General features: G+C 35.7%; 1 protein-coding gene across 1 annotated transcript in view; it reads left to right on the top strand.

Annotated features, from left to right (window-relative positions):
* ENPP1 (ectonucleotide pyrophosphatase/phosphodiesterase 1) overlaps nucleotides 1-14,548 on the top strand; it is an 88,263-nt gene that overhangs the window by 44,643 nt on the left and 29,072 nt on the right. The window contains exons 6-13 of the mRNA XM_049900932.1: nucleotides 2,286-2,383; nucleotides 4,431-4,510; nucleotides 5,623-5,742; nucleotides 6,799-6,908; nucleotides 8,577-8,642; nucleotides 9,063-9,135; nucleotides 12,739-12,847; nucleotides 13,961-14,092. Coding sequence (XP_049756889.1) covers nucleotides 2,286-2,383; nucleotides 4,431-4,510; nucleotides 5,623-5,742; nucleotides 6,799-6,908; nucleotides 8,577-8,642; nucleotides 9,063-9,135; nucleotides 12,739-12,847; nucleotides 13,961-14,092 — 788 coding nt within the window. The remainder of the gene's footprint in view (nucleotides 1-2,285; nucleotides 2,384-4,430; nucleotides 4,511-5,622; nucleotides 5,743-6,798; nucleotides 6,909-8,576; nucleotides 8,643-9,062; nucleotides 9,136-12,738; nucleotides 12,848-13,960; nucleotides 14,093-14,548) is intronic.

The raw sequence follows: 14,548 nt of genomic DNA on the forward strand, positions 1-14,548 counted from the left end.
CCTTCCACCTTTCTGGAAACCGTAGTGGGTGTAGTGGTTAAGTACTACGGCTGCTAACCAAAAAGTCAGCAGTTTGAATCCACCAGGTGCTCCCTGAAAACCCTATGGGGCAGTTGTATTCTGTCCTGTAGGGTTGCTGAGTTTAAATCTACTCGATGGCAACGAGTTTGATTTTGGCTTGGTTCCACCTTTCTGAGAAGGAAGTAGGGATCTTCACTTTCATTTGTAGTTTTGAGAATTGAACTTGCAGCAAATTAAAGCTTCTTTTTATTTTTTATATTTTTGTTCATTTGTTATACTTTTTTTGGATAATCACAATGTGAAAGTATGTTACATAATTTTTATAACTTGTGTATTTTTCCTTTTGTTCTTAAAATATTTCACACCGTATCTTACATAGGAAGTATTTCGTGCAGTACTAACAAAAAAGTTTGTTTGGAATTTAAAGGATGGGAATTTATATGAAGGTCCCAGGTGTGTTTACCTTTGTTCCATCAGAGGTCTTCTATCTCAGATAATTTTAATTATTAAAACTTTAGAAATATATTTTTTCCTCTTTAAAATAATGATTTTCTAAACTATAAAACTTTTTAAAGCTGTCTTTTAGCTTATTTATGTGTGTAATTTAGATTAACTATATAAAATGTTTATTTTTCTCTCCGTTTTGGATGGGAGAGTACCTCTTTGGCATAAAACAATAACAGCAGCAGCAACAACTAAACCCAAATGAAAACAAATTTTAACAGAAGAGCCTTTTTTCAAGGGGGACTTCTCGTGGAGCCTAAACTGTCTTAAGTGTGAAGTTTACTGGAAATCTTAGACCTAGTGAATTTTGAATCTTTCTTTGTCTTTTAAACATTAACTTTTTTTTTCCAGTCATAGTATCATAGTATTGAATCTTTTAGTGAAAAATATAATTCCTCCTCACTTTTCAAGAAGATCATGATTTAGAACTTGAAATTATTATACCAGTATATTCACCTGAATTGCTTTTATATTTCCTGTTTACTGAATATAAATAAGTTTATACAAACATGGACCATTGAGACTAGAAGCTACTATTTCTGCAGAGCCTCCCAAAGGAGCTGTATTACCAGTACTTAATGGAAATTTTAGAAACATTTTTGTTGGGTTGTTTTTGTGTTTGTGTGAGGGTAAGATGGGAGGAGGTACAGTTGAAAAAGACAAGGAGAGGCAAATATTTACATTCAAGTTTTAAATTATCAGGTAAACTTTGAGCATAACGTTTTTCTCATGATTATCTAATGACGTACAACTTTCCCACTGTCTACCAGCTATCACTAGAAGCTGCAGAATTTCTGGACCATGGCTGTTTTGGTGTAACCATGTAGCAGTTATCCATAGCTGTTCTCTTTTGTTGAGTTCATTATCATACTTTCTTTTTCTTTTTGCCTCTTTCTTTGCTTTTCCACACAGTACACATTAACTGTTTTTTTTTTGTGTGTGTGTGTGTGTGTGTGTGAACCCTTACTGTTTTTTCATTTCTAGCTTTGGATCATTTATTTGTTTTTTATATATTTAAATGTGATTTTAGTAACTCTCTCTCAAACTTCTCTATTAAATATTAATATCTTGAATATATTAAACTTATAACTTTTATATAATTTATGAAATATGAGATGCCATTTACTAGATTAGAGACAATTGATACTAGAAACTGATTGTTTAAAACAAATTTATGAGAAAAAAACACAATTTAGACAATGCCGTTTATTAGCATTTGTTTTCCTATGAATTGGCAAAACATTATCATTTACAATTTAGTAGCAAAATACACTGTTCTGGCTTTTGGAATGGCAGGAACCATGAATGACATGCTTTGTATGGTGACTATCAAAATGGTATGAGTGCTTAATAAGTATTATTTGGTAAAATGTGAGGCCCTGGTGGTACAGTGGTTAAGAGTTTGGTTGCTAACCAAAAGGTCAGCAGTTCGAACCCACCAGCTGCTCCCTGGAAACCCTGTGGGGCAGTTCTGGTCTGTCTTGTAGGGTCACTATGAGTCGGAATCGACTCGATGGCAATGAGTTTAGTTTTTTGTACTTTATATACATGTAATGTAAAAGCATGCATATGAATATAAATTCATGTAAAATATCCTTTCTGAATATGCTTGCTGATTTTGTTAGTTTACTTTAGATTATGTACCAGTCTCAGTGGAAAATCTTTACTGGACCTGTGTGAAAGAAAGAGAAATTCTTCCTTGGATGTGTCTCTTTTTTTCTTTCAAAAAAAAAATTTTTTTTTTCTTCCTCATTACCTAGGTTTGAAATGCCTCCTACCCTTCTATTTTCTTTGGATGGTTTCAGAGCAGAATATTTACACACTTGGGGTGGACTTCTTCCTGTTATTAGCAAACTAAGTGAGTAACTTCAGAGTTTACTATTGGTCTGTGATGGTTTCAATGACCTAGACTAGGGAGACAGTCCTTTTTGGAAAAGTACTGGCAGCATTGAACTGTTTTACCAAACTACCCTGTTGCAACCCTATAGTTGAACCTGATAATAAGGAAATAGTCTTTAATATTGTAATTACTCTGAAGCTGTTTTTTAAATACCTCTTTTTTTTTAAGATAATACAGTTTTTTGGCTATGTATATATATTTTTACTCTTTCTTACAATTTTGATTCTTCAAGAAAAATCATTTATTTATAAGTATTCTGTTTTAAAAATACGATTTCAAAAACTTAAAGGCGTTTTTGATGTGATACTAATACTATAGTCATAGAATACTTGCCTGCTAGTTATTACAGTATCATTCTAATTTCTTTATCTCAAAGCCTTTATTGAATTTTCTGTTCTTGATACAGTAGTGTTCTTTTCCTAGTATTCATGCCAAAGTTTAAAATTACATTAACAATCACCATTATGAATATCAGTTGTACAATCATTGTTATTCAAAGAGGACAAAATCATATATGAATGTAAAAACTATAGAAATTTAAGAACTAGTTTTTAATTATTTTCGTGACCACAGACTTAATCCTCTGCCTGAAAGAAAACAGGTTTTATAAGTAATCACTTAACATAAAAAATGGGTAGCAAACAACTTGGATGGGCAAGGCTCTGTCCTTACCAGCCGTGTACATGGGTTTTAAAGTTTGAATTCAGCCATTTGTTACCATTCAGAGGAAAGCTTGTCTCACTCCATCCTGAGTTCGGAATTAAGGATGTTTAGGTACCTATATGTGGGTTATGTGAAGTTTAAGAGAAGTCAATACACAATGAACTTAAGCCCTTGCTTTGGGTAATTAGGGAATGTAGCCTGTAATTTTGAACTGTTAGGAAGGCCAAACCAAATCCCTTGCCATCCAGTGGATTCTGACTTGTAGTGACCATATAAGACAGAATAGAACTGCCCCATAGGGTTTCAAGGCTGTTATCTTTACGGAAGCACACTGCCACATCTTTCTCCTGTGGAGTGCCTGGTGGGTTCTAACTGTTGACCTTTCAGTTAGCAACTGAGTGCTTAACCACTGTGCCACCAGGGCTCCTTGTTATAAAAAAAAAAAAAAAAAAGGCAGTGATATATATATATACATGCCAGCCCAAGGAACATATTTTTTAGGCAATGAGGTATTGAATTGCTGGGATCATTAGTTATGTGTTCCTTCCTCAATAGTAGCGGCAGGAGAAGAGTAGCCTGACAGCATGGCTAAATCAGCAGGACATAGGAACAGTCTGCCTTCTGTGCTTACTCTGAATTGAAGCCAAAGATGCCTTTTGTTTTTGAAACAGTGATGACTTTATCCAGGTGTTGCTCGTTCTAGATTTATGGTCTGGAACACTATCACCCCAGCAACTGCTTCACCCTTGTGTTAATTTTGCAGTTTTTTTTTTTTTTAAACTACTTTTTGTAATTTAGGTGGTTAAGCAGTTGGCTGCTAACTAAAAAGTCAGTGGTTCAAACCCACCAGCCGCCCTATGGCAGAAAGATGTGGCAGTCTGCTTCTGTAAAGATTTTACAGTCTTGGAAAACCTGTGGGGCAGTTCTACGCTGTCCTATAGGGTCACTGTGAGTTGGAATTTACTCAGTGGCAATGAGTTTGGTGTGGGTTTGTTGTAAATTTAGGTATGTGACCATCAAATAGTATCAAAAGGTATCTAGCAAGCATTGTTATTACAACTTGTCCATCTTGACCTTGATGTTCTTGTTAAGTATGAGGTGATAGGTTAATTGGCTTAATTATTTTGTTAAAAGTCATTCTGACCGACAGTGAATACTTCTTTAATATCGAATTTGAATTCACAATGTTGTTTTATAAATTACCTTGAATTTTTATATGGTTATAAATCCCTCTTGGGCTAATAACATAGTTTTGCAAGATTTAGACTTCTGTGCTACTAAAGCTAAATGAGTTAACAGATTCTCAGATGTATTTAATAACAATATTTTTTTGTCCCCCTAGAAAACTGTGGAACATACACTAAAAACATGAGACCAGCATATCCAACAAAAACTTTTCCCAATCACTACAGCATTGTCACAGTAAGCTATACATTTCAACTTTTCTGTGTTTGTAGAGGACTCCCTAGGTGCTGCAAATGGTTAAGCACTCAGCTGCTAGCTGAAAAGTTGGCAGTTCAAACATACTCAGAGGCCTCTTCAAAGGCAGACCTGGTAATCTGCTTCCAAAGAGTCACACCCTTGAAAACCCTATGGAGCAGCTCTACTCTGCACACATGGGGTCGCCATGAGTTGAAATTGACTTAATAGCAACTAACAACACAACATGTCCATAGAATGAGATGTAACTAACATTTCTAGAGGGAATAATTAGGTTTCAGATCAGAAAAAGTATCTTCCTTTCCAATGTGTAGTGATGTGAGGAGACCTAGGTTCTGGTCTTTGCTCTGCCACTAACTAGCTGTGACCTTGGAAAGTCACTTAACCTTCTATGGCTCAGTTTTCTCATTTTTGAAAGGAGGTAAACTAAAGATCCCTAAAATGGCTTCTTGGTTTGTTTTAGTTTTAAGAATCTCTGAATCTCGTGTCCTGTTTTTTTCTCACTTGTTTTATAGCTTTCTTCGTCTGAGCCAAAAACCTGTCCCAGGCTCACGTGCTTTCCAGTCATCTTTCGGTCATCTGAAGCAAGCCACTATGCCTGGCTGCACATAGGATTACAGCCCTGTTTTTGTTTCAGTCACAGTTTCCAGATTTAATTTGAATCCAGGAAAAAGACTTTATTAAGCCTAGTGCTGAAGCCAGAAAATTAGTACTTTAGCTTATATTGATCCAAGCTAGTCTCAGACCCAACCAAAAAGGAGTTCGTTCTGCAGAAATGCTTTATCCAGCGATGAAAAAAAGATGTCTTTTTTTTTTTTTCTCCAAAATTTGGAAGGTTGCCTATTCATATAGACTTTCACCCATGCCATTGCCAATCTATTTTCTCCTGTTACATAATTTAAAACACAAATACTACGTAATCTTTTGAGTAGTTGTGTTTCAACAATGCTCTTTGCTCTTCTCTCCTTAAACTTCACTGTCATTACTTGTAGCTGCTGTTCTCAGTTCCTCTTTGACCATTTTTTTATTCTGTGACTTCACATTAAAAAAAAAATTCATAACTTGCATAAAACCTGTTATTTTATATTTTTTAGGGACTTTATCCAGAATCACATGGCATAATTGACAATAAAATGTACGATCCCAAAATGAATGCTTCCTTTGCACTTAAAAGTAAAGAGAAATTTAATCCTGAGTGGTACAAAGGAGAACCAGTGAGTTCTTTGTTTGTTGGTTTTAGCTCTTAAAATGGTTTCTTTTATTATTTTCATTAAACTACCGGATTCTGGGGCTTTTAATAACCTAGCTCACTTACTGTGTCTATGGCTATCCTTTTATAAATGGAGACGAATGCTGCTAAGTCTTAGGTACAGTTTGTAGGTGTGTGTCATTAGAATGGTTCATTTCAGAGCTGGGCTGGGGTTGTGCTGAGCCATTTTTCTTTTCTGCTCCGTTTCCCTTTGTATTAGTAGCATATAGCAGTAGTCTAGGGAGAATAGTTTTAGTCTGCAGGAGGCTAATTTGTTTCTAGAGGAGGTAAGCCTTGATTTCATTTGTGTGTGTTAACTCAGAAGGTTCTCTGTCATTGTGTTTAGATGTATTATCCTTTTTATTTTTTAAAGCTGCCACAATAATTATTGAGGGACTATTTGGGTAGTCTTGATATTCATCTTAGAATGAAAAAGAGCATAAAGCTTAAGACTGTATGTTATAAATTCCAAACCTCAGCTCTGACACTTAGAACTGTGTGACTGAGCAAATTATTCTCTCTGTGCCTCAGTTTTCTCATATCTACACGGTAGATAATACTATTGACTACCTCATAGGGTTGCTGTGAGGATTATGTAAGTTAATAAGGTAGGATGCTTAGAGGAATACCATTTATTATACTGTGCTTGGCAATAATAAGTGCTTAATTAAGTGAGTTGCGTAAGCACAAATGTCAGTTAATTAAAGACACGTGTTTTGTGAATTTTTCTTTTTTCAAGGAAACCTACTAATTAGTGGTATAACTCTAGAAGTGACAGGAGTTGCCAACTGACTTATATCCATCTTTTTTAGATTAATCTCTGATTATTTAATTTCTTTTTGCTGCTGTTCAAAAGTCATTACTTCTGACTCGACTATCGTAGTCTAACTGCTCGAACTTATTAACATTAAGAACATTCTATCACTTGAAAGGAGTGTATGGGTATTGGATGAACACACATTTTCCTAAGAGATGAATGGTTGTATTTAATTTAGTGACTTTCCTTCCTTGTCTTCCCCAGATCTGGCTCACAGCTAAGTATCAAGGCCTCAAATCTGGCACGTTTTTTTGGCCAGGATCAGATGTGCAAATTCATGGAATTCTCCCAGACATCTATAAAATATACAATGGGTATGTGTACATGTACTTTTTCCAGGGGATCTATCATGTAGACCTGCTTATTTTTATCTCACCTTCTCCCTTTTATCAAGTGATTTGTTGGCTGAAAAGTGAAAACTGTCAGAATAAGAGCTCAAAGAGTTTTGGATAGATTACAGACACTAAAACTGGACAAGTGTTCTCTAGAGGTTTTCTGGAAAGCTCTGACAACATGCTGGAGCTTGTGTTCTGATCTTTGGGCAGAAATAAAGAATGACATCCTGATAAAGAAGAGGACTGAGAAGGAGGCATGTCATATTTTAACCCTAGGAAGAAAAAGATAAGCTAAGAGAAAGAGAAGGTAGAAGTATTTAAGAGGACAAAATTACTTTAATAAATATGTTTTCTAATGTGAGAAACTGATTAAAATAATAACCTGCCTATGATATTCAAAATCCATGATGTATTACTAAACATACGTGTGTGTGTGTGTGTGTGTGTATAAGACTCCCTTTGGCTAATTTTAATAAGACCATAAAATAATTTTATTTATTTTATACTTCGAAATTCCCATTGCAAAATAATTTCTCTTACAACAATGTGTTTGGGGGAGGAGGGAACAGAAAAGATCATAAATACCAGAAAATCAATGCATAGCAATTTTCCTTGGTAATCTTATGCTATTAGTCTCAACAGTCCCATGAACATAGTGCCTCTTCTCCACCTTATTATTTTCCTTTTTTTAAATTCTCTGGATGCTAAAAAAAAGGTTTTATGTGCCATGCAGTATACTAAAAAATCCCGTTGCCATCGAGTCGATCCCAACTCATAGCAACCCTATAGGACAGAGTAGAACTGCCCCATAGGGTTCCAAGGAGCACCTGGTGGATTCGAACTGCTGACCTTTTGGTTAGCAGCCATAGCTCTTAACCACTACGCCACCAGGGTTTCCATGCAGTATACTAACCAAACCCACTGCCCTCGAGTCGATTCCGACTCATAGTGACCCTATAGGACAGAGTAGAACTGCACCATAGAGTTTCCAAGGAGCACCTGGTGGATTCGAACTGCTGACCTCTTGGTTAGCAGCCATAGCACTTAGCCGCTATGCCACCAGGGTTTCCTGCAGTATATTAAGGTATGCTAAATTCAAAAATTAGTGATATATGGTCTCAGCCTCTCAAGGTCTGTTAGGGAACACAGCTAACTAAACTTGGGCAGATACTCTGATGGAGGTGTGTAAACAAAGGTCTGTGCCCAGAGGAAGGTGTAGTTAATTTGCTGAGGAAGCGTGGTTTGGGGAGATGTCTGCTCATCAGGGACTACTTCCCGATTTTACTATGAGCCATCGATGGATGAGTTCTTCATGAAGTATCCCTCATGAAGTATTAACACGTGGGTTATTCATGTGGTATGCAATGGGTGTTCTCAGGTACATGAGAATGTCCTAAAGTATAGTATAGGAAGCAATTTTTAAAACTTGTTTCCAAGTTTTATGTGTGAAGCTTAACTTTTGTTTCTACGTTGGGATAAGAAATCTAATTTTGCAAATAAAACTCTTACACTGCTTCAGTACAGCTGATGCACTGAATTGCTTTTAGTTTCTCTTAATGCTATTTTCAGTAAGAAAAGCATTAATGTTTTAAATACAAACCAACAGTTGTCACAGATTTGTTTTATTTTGTTTATCCTTAATTTTAGTTCTGTACCATTTGAAGAGAGAATTTTAGCTGTTCTTAAGTGGCTGCAGCTTCCTAAAGACGAAAGGTATGTAGATGATTAATTTCTAACTTAAATACTCTGTGGTCTTCTGGAAATTACACAATATTTTAAAAGACTACAAGACTTTTACTATCACCTATGGTATTTTATGTCCGAATGAAATCCTTTGTGAACTATTTATTACAGCTACCTTTTGAAGAATTTCAAACTTCTGAATTAGTTTCTGAAGCTCTGGTGGCCCAGTGGTTAAGTGCTATGGCTGCTAACCAAAAGATCGGCAGTTCGAATCCACCAGTTGCACCTTGGAAACCCTATGGGGCAGTTCTAGTCTGTCCTATAGGATGGCTATAAGTCCTTACCTCAGTGTTGTAAAATTTTTAGTTACTATCAATTGTTGAATTATTCTTTCCATTCTGTTTTTCAATGTGTTCGTAAAATATTACATTTTGATACTGTTTGATTTAGACCACACTTTTACACTCTGTATTTAGAAGAACCAGATTCTTCAGGTCATTCATATGGACCAGTCAGCAGTGAAGTAAGTACATTTTTATCAATAATTATTCCATTAAACCTGGTATCATATAACTGAATCCTGCTTTGAAGCAGGTTTCTAGACCATTCTATAAGATTCCATGATTTCTAGAAAGAGCGAATGTTAAGCACAGTTTTACTAATCCAAAGGATATACTTTAATCAAAATAAGGGCGAAGAGATTATTTTTGTTTTCACTTTCCACATTGCTAAATCGAACTGATGGTGGATTAAATTCTCTGTATTTTCTATACTATCCTATTTCTCTTATGCATTCCATAGCCCCCTACCTTAGCCTAAAAATGAAATGCTTTTGGAGAATTCTATTTCTATTTTATTCTAGATCTATTATCCACTCCATGTTTCCCTACCTTAGCCTAAAATATAAATGGTTTTTGAGAATTTTGTAAATGGAATTTTGTAAGACTCCAAATTTCTGTGAAAACATAGGGTAATGTGTCAAATAGCCAAAAGATACTCCTATGAAATCTCCTCCTCTGGAAGCATGTCTCTGACCATTGCAGACCACGCTTACAACAGAGCTTAAGCATCAAAGCATTGGAGATTTTATCAAAAACATAGAGAAATTCATATAATCATTGTTTTATTGAGTTCTTACTAGAAAACTAGAGCTAGAAAAAAAAATTCATGGACTAATGTTCTCAGGGTAATATTTTGTTTGACCTGATATTCCTCCAGAAATTTGGCCAACTCCTGACTATGTAATCTGCATAATACTTTAGAACAGCAAATAATGCTTTCGATTTTCTTGTTTGTGGCCATATTTTTTTATTTTTTATTTTTTATATTGAAGCACAGGAAGCATCAGAACAGAGAATGGTTTGGCTTCTTTCCTCTTCTAAGCTGACTTTCCTTCTAACTTACCTTTTGCCTATGACCTAGATATGAAAAGAAACAATAAGTAAGGATCTATGAATATTGTTGGTTAAAATGAAAAGGAGAAGAGGTATTGCCAGGGTCCCTAATCTTAGAATCCTTGTCTGGTTATCTTTAGCCCCAAATATTACAAGGGATATAAGACTAGCAAACTAAGTGAGTTCTAGAAAAATAGTCTCACTTCCAAATTCCTGTCATGATACTCTCCTATCCTATTATCCCAGGCTACATGGTTTGTGACCTCCAGAACTCTAACATTGGTTATAAACTAGAGCCTGGCCTGGCCTGTCTACTATGAGCCCTGTTTTGCAGGTACTACTTGGTCTAAAAGGACATTGTGTTTGTGTAGGGTCAGCGAAAAAGAGGGAAACCCTCAATGAGATACATTGACACAATTAGCCACAACATATCAAAAGATCATGAAGATGGTACAGGACCAGGCAGTGTTTTGTCCTTTGACACAAAACGTGATCATAAGTTGGAGCCAAATGGATGGCAACTAACAACAATTTGGTCTAAAATAGTAGCATAAGCAGGAGAGAGAAGAGAGAAAAAGTATGCTCGTTTTTCTCACTTGAATCCCAAAACCTGTTGCCGTCAATTCTGACTCATAGTGACCCTATAGGATGGGGTAGAACTGCCCCATAGGGTTTCTAATGCTGTAATTTTTGCAGAAGAGATTGCCACATCTTTCTTCTGCAGAGCAGCTAGCGAGTTTGAACCACCAACCTTTCGGTTAGCAGCCAAGTGCTTAACCACTGTGCCACCAGGACTCCTTTTGAATCCAAAACAGCTGGCTAAACCATCTTCCTGTTGTTTCCCTTGATGTACCCTAGATTTGCCTCCTTTAAAGAGTGCGTACTGCATGGTCGCCATTACCTCAAGTAAAAGAAAGCGAAGAGAGAGACAAGTTATCTATTTTTTACACTTTGTGTTTTTTTTTCCATCAAAATATATCTCCCACAGGTCTGATGCAGCTAGAAGCGCCATTGTGCCCTTGATTCGACTCTGTTCTTTAAACAGGCATGCTCTTTCCTAAAGGTGGGATGGGGAAGATGTGGGGCCAGCAATGTGGCTGTGTCATAATTGGTCAAAGGGAAAAGATTTTTGTAGCTGTTATCTTGGTTTGAACAATCGGCCAGCTGCCGGTGTAATTTTTTATCCCTTCATTAAAGTCACTGACAAAAAGGAGCCCTGGTGGTGCAGTGCTTAAGTGCTCAGCTGCTAACCGAAAGGCCGGCTGTTTGTACCCACCAGCAGCTCCATGGAAGAAAGATGTGGCAGTCTGCTTCCATAAAGAGTACAGCCTTGGAAACTCTCTGGGGGCAGTTCTACTCTGTCCTATAGGGTTGCTATTAGTTGGAACCAACTGGACAGCAATGGGTTAACTCTGACATTTAAGACCTATGTCAACATCAATTTGGCTACAATTGAATTCTAAGAATAATTTTGAAAAACAGTTATCTGGTGAGAATCAGTACAATAACATTGCAGGGATGTTTTCCATCCACGGAGTCTAGGCTTTATGATGTGCTTTCTTTGTCTTATTTTGATGTTTTGGACCTGTATGTAAACACTTGTTGTTAGGTGCCGTTGAGTCAGTTCCGACTCATAGCGACTCTTACTTACTCTTACTCCATACAATTTTGGCACTATTTATCATTCTGGTTCACCTATTTTATGGCTTTTTCCTGTTATTGTTTGGTATCAGGTCATACATGTTTCAAAATCAGTGCTGCCTTTTCTAATTCACTAAAGATTTTCCAAGGTACCTGCTTCCGGACTCGTCTTTATTCAAGTTTGAACCAGTTACTTTTCAAATCATGTTCGATTTATGGACTCTGTTAAACTCCAGTATGACTGACACATCAAAACTCAGCTTGTCTTAACACTTAAAATTTCCCGTTCATGTTGCTTGGTTATCTTTGAGTAAGACCATATTGGAACAGATTATTTCCTATTTCAGTGTGATCCACTGACTATTACTTGAAGATTAATCAGATTTGACACGTTAAAGAAAACACATGCAGAATTGCACATGAATTTTCCTCAGGTGGTTTTGAAGAGAGAGAGGAAAAGATAAATGCCAGAAAACTGATTTGCAAAACCATTCGCTTTCTCTGTCCTTGTGATATTTATATGCAGAATACACGTGGTTTGTAAGGAGATACTGGCCTGTACTTACAGGAGTTCTAATTTAAGAAATTAAGTACATAGAACTGTCAGAGGCATTTCATGAATAATTTATTTAATGTTTTTGAAAATTAGGAAACATTTTGTCTACATAGTAAACATACCGTATCAGAAAGCACAAGAAAAAATTATAGAAAATGAAGTCATAATTAAATTAGGTATACATTCATTTCTGTCCGAACATGCTGGATTTGAGAGAGTGTTATTTCTGTATAAGTTGAGTCTGGTTTCAGTAGTAGCATTCTGAGACTTCAGGAAGGGAGAGCTAATCAGATCAGATAACATTATTCCCGAGAGTTAAGATTGAGCATATACAGAATTTGGGCCTTTTCATTGTTAATGATCAGCAGTTATTTTATGCCCCTCATGTCTTAACTGACCTATCTTAGCCCAGTGTGAATGAGTTCACCATAGTATTCACACCCACTGAACTTTTTTTCTTTTTTAACAGATAACTTTACATAGAAATAACCATTAGTGTGGAAAGACATCACATGAGATTGCTTCTGTTTCTTAGGTCATCAAAGCATTGCAGAGAGTCGACAACATGGTCGGCATGCTGATGGATGGTCTGAAGGAGCTGGACTTGCATAGATGCCTGAACTTCATTCTCATCTCAGATCATGGTACTTTGAATTTGCATCATGTACCTGTCTGGTTAAATGGTACCACTTCCCCACCCCCAACAAACAAAAAGAACAGGTTTATTTGATTATTGTTTCGTTATCCCCTCTGAATGGTGTAGTTAATTCTCTCCAGTGTAATGTAATTACATTGTTCTTTTCAATATAATGTAATTATGTTGGAAAGAATTTACATACAAAATTACATATAAAATTAGATGTAATGTATTTACATTCTTATAAAATATAATTTCATTTAAAATAGAACCTTGTAGAAGCCTTTAGGAAAAATTCCATAAACTATAAAATACAAAGGAAACACAGAATTCACCTAAGAGCTTACCAACCACAATGAACCTATCTTCTTATTTGGGAAAGGCTTATACCAGGAATTTGAATCGTTTAGAAAAAATTTTTTTTCGAAATTGTATTTTGATAAATCTAACTATTTTAGATTTATTTTGAACAGACTATTATACACCTTTTCAATTCTTTTAGGATAATAAATCTAACTTTAAAGGCAGTATATATTAATTTTGACACTATTTGGTTTTCATTTTACTTACGGTAATCTTTGTAACACATGTCCGTGTGCAGCTTTGAGACTACGGAAGTGCTGGGTATACAACAAAGTAGAACGAAGGTTCTTATTCCGTTTCTTTGTTTGTTGTAGTAGTCTCCTTCAGAAATCATTACTGATAGCTTTTTCCAGAAATAGTCCTAACAAGTTATATCCCAAAGAAGCTCTACTCCTGGAATGAGACTGGAAGTATTTATTCTCCCAGCTATTTTCCTAGGTGATTTGGGGAAATATTCAGTCTTTGGGCTTTTATATTAGTCTAAAACTATGATAAGACATGCGTCCTCACTCATATACATATGTTGTCATTTATAAATAAAAAGCATTAAGTTAATTTTGAGTGGAGGAAAGGGAAAAGGTTTTAAAAAAGATAAAAGATCTAGGTGAAAATCTATGTCTTACTTATTAGGTGCTTATCTAGCATAAGCGCTGAACACATGTCTTTTGGATTAAATTCTGGAAGGTAAAAGCAATTCTGTTCTACATGTTAAATTTTTTACTTAAAGTTGTAACATGTTTTGGGATTTTTCCTCTAGGTATGGAACAAGGCAGTTGTAAGAAATATATATACCTGAATAAATATTTGGGGGATGTTAAAAACGTTAAAGTTATTTACGGACCTGCAGCTCGATTGAGACCCTCTGATGTCCCAGATAAATACTATTCATGTAAGTAAATCTTACCCTAACTTTGAACATGATTACCTTCAGGATACACTTCTCTAAATCATTATGTCTGTAAGCTAAAGGGAATCAGTTAAATTTAATTTCCTCTTTATGATTAAATCTTCATCCAAGGGGATTTTATGGAATTGGATGTGAGGATACGAGTCAAACCACTTATCTATTTGTTATTTATGGGCTCAGCATCATACTTGATAAGCCTAGTAAAATTTTATGTTGTAACGTATATTTTACTTGTTTTAGGTTCAAGATTACTTGTGCTAGGAAAACAGATCTGAGAAAAATTCAGCTATGTTTTATTCAAGTTTGATGAGTTGATGACACACCTTTAAAATAACTTACAGCTGTTTTAGAATAATACTCTGTTAGAAGGAGGAAAGTTGGCAGAGATGATTAGTTCTATAAGCAATTGATTCTTGTCTTCAGAAATGACTTCCTGAT

This window comes from Elephas maximus, chromosome 1 (genome assembly GCF_024166365.1).
Source record: "Elephas maximus indicus isolate mEleMax1 chromosome 1, mEleMax1 primary haplotype, whole genome shotgun sequence".
Classification (NCBI taxonomy): domain Eukaryota; kingdom Metazoa; phylum Chordata; class Mammalia; order Proboscidea; family Elephantidae; genus Elephas; species Elephas maximus.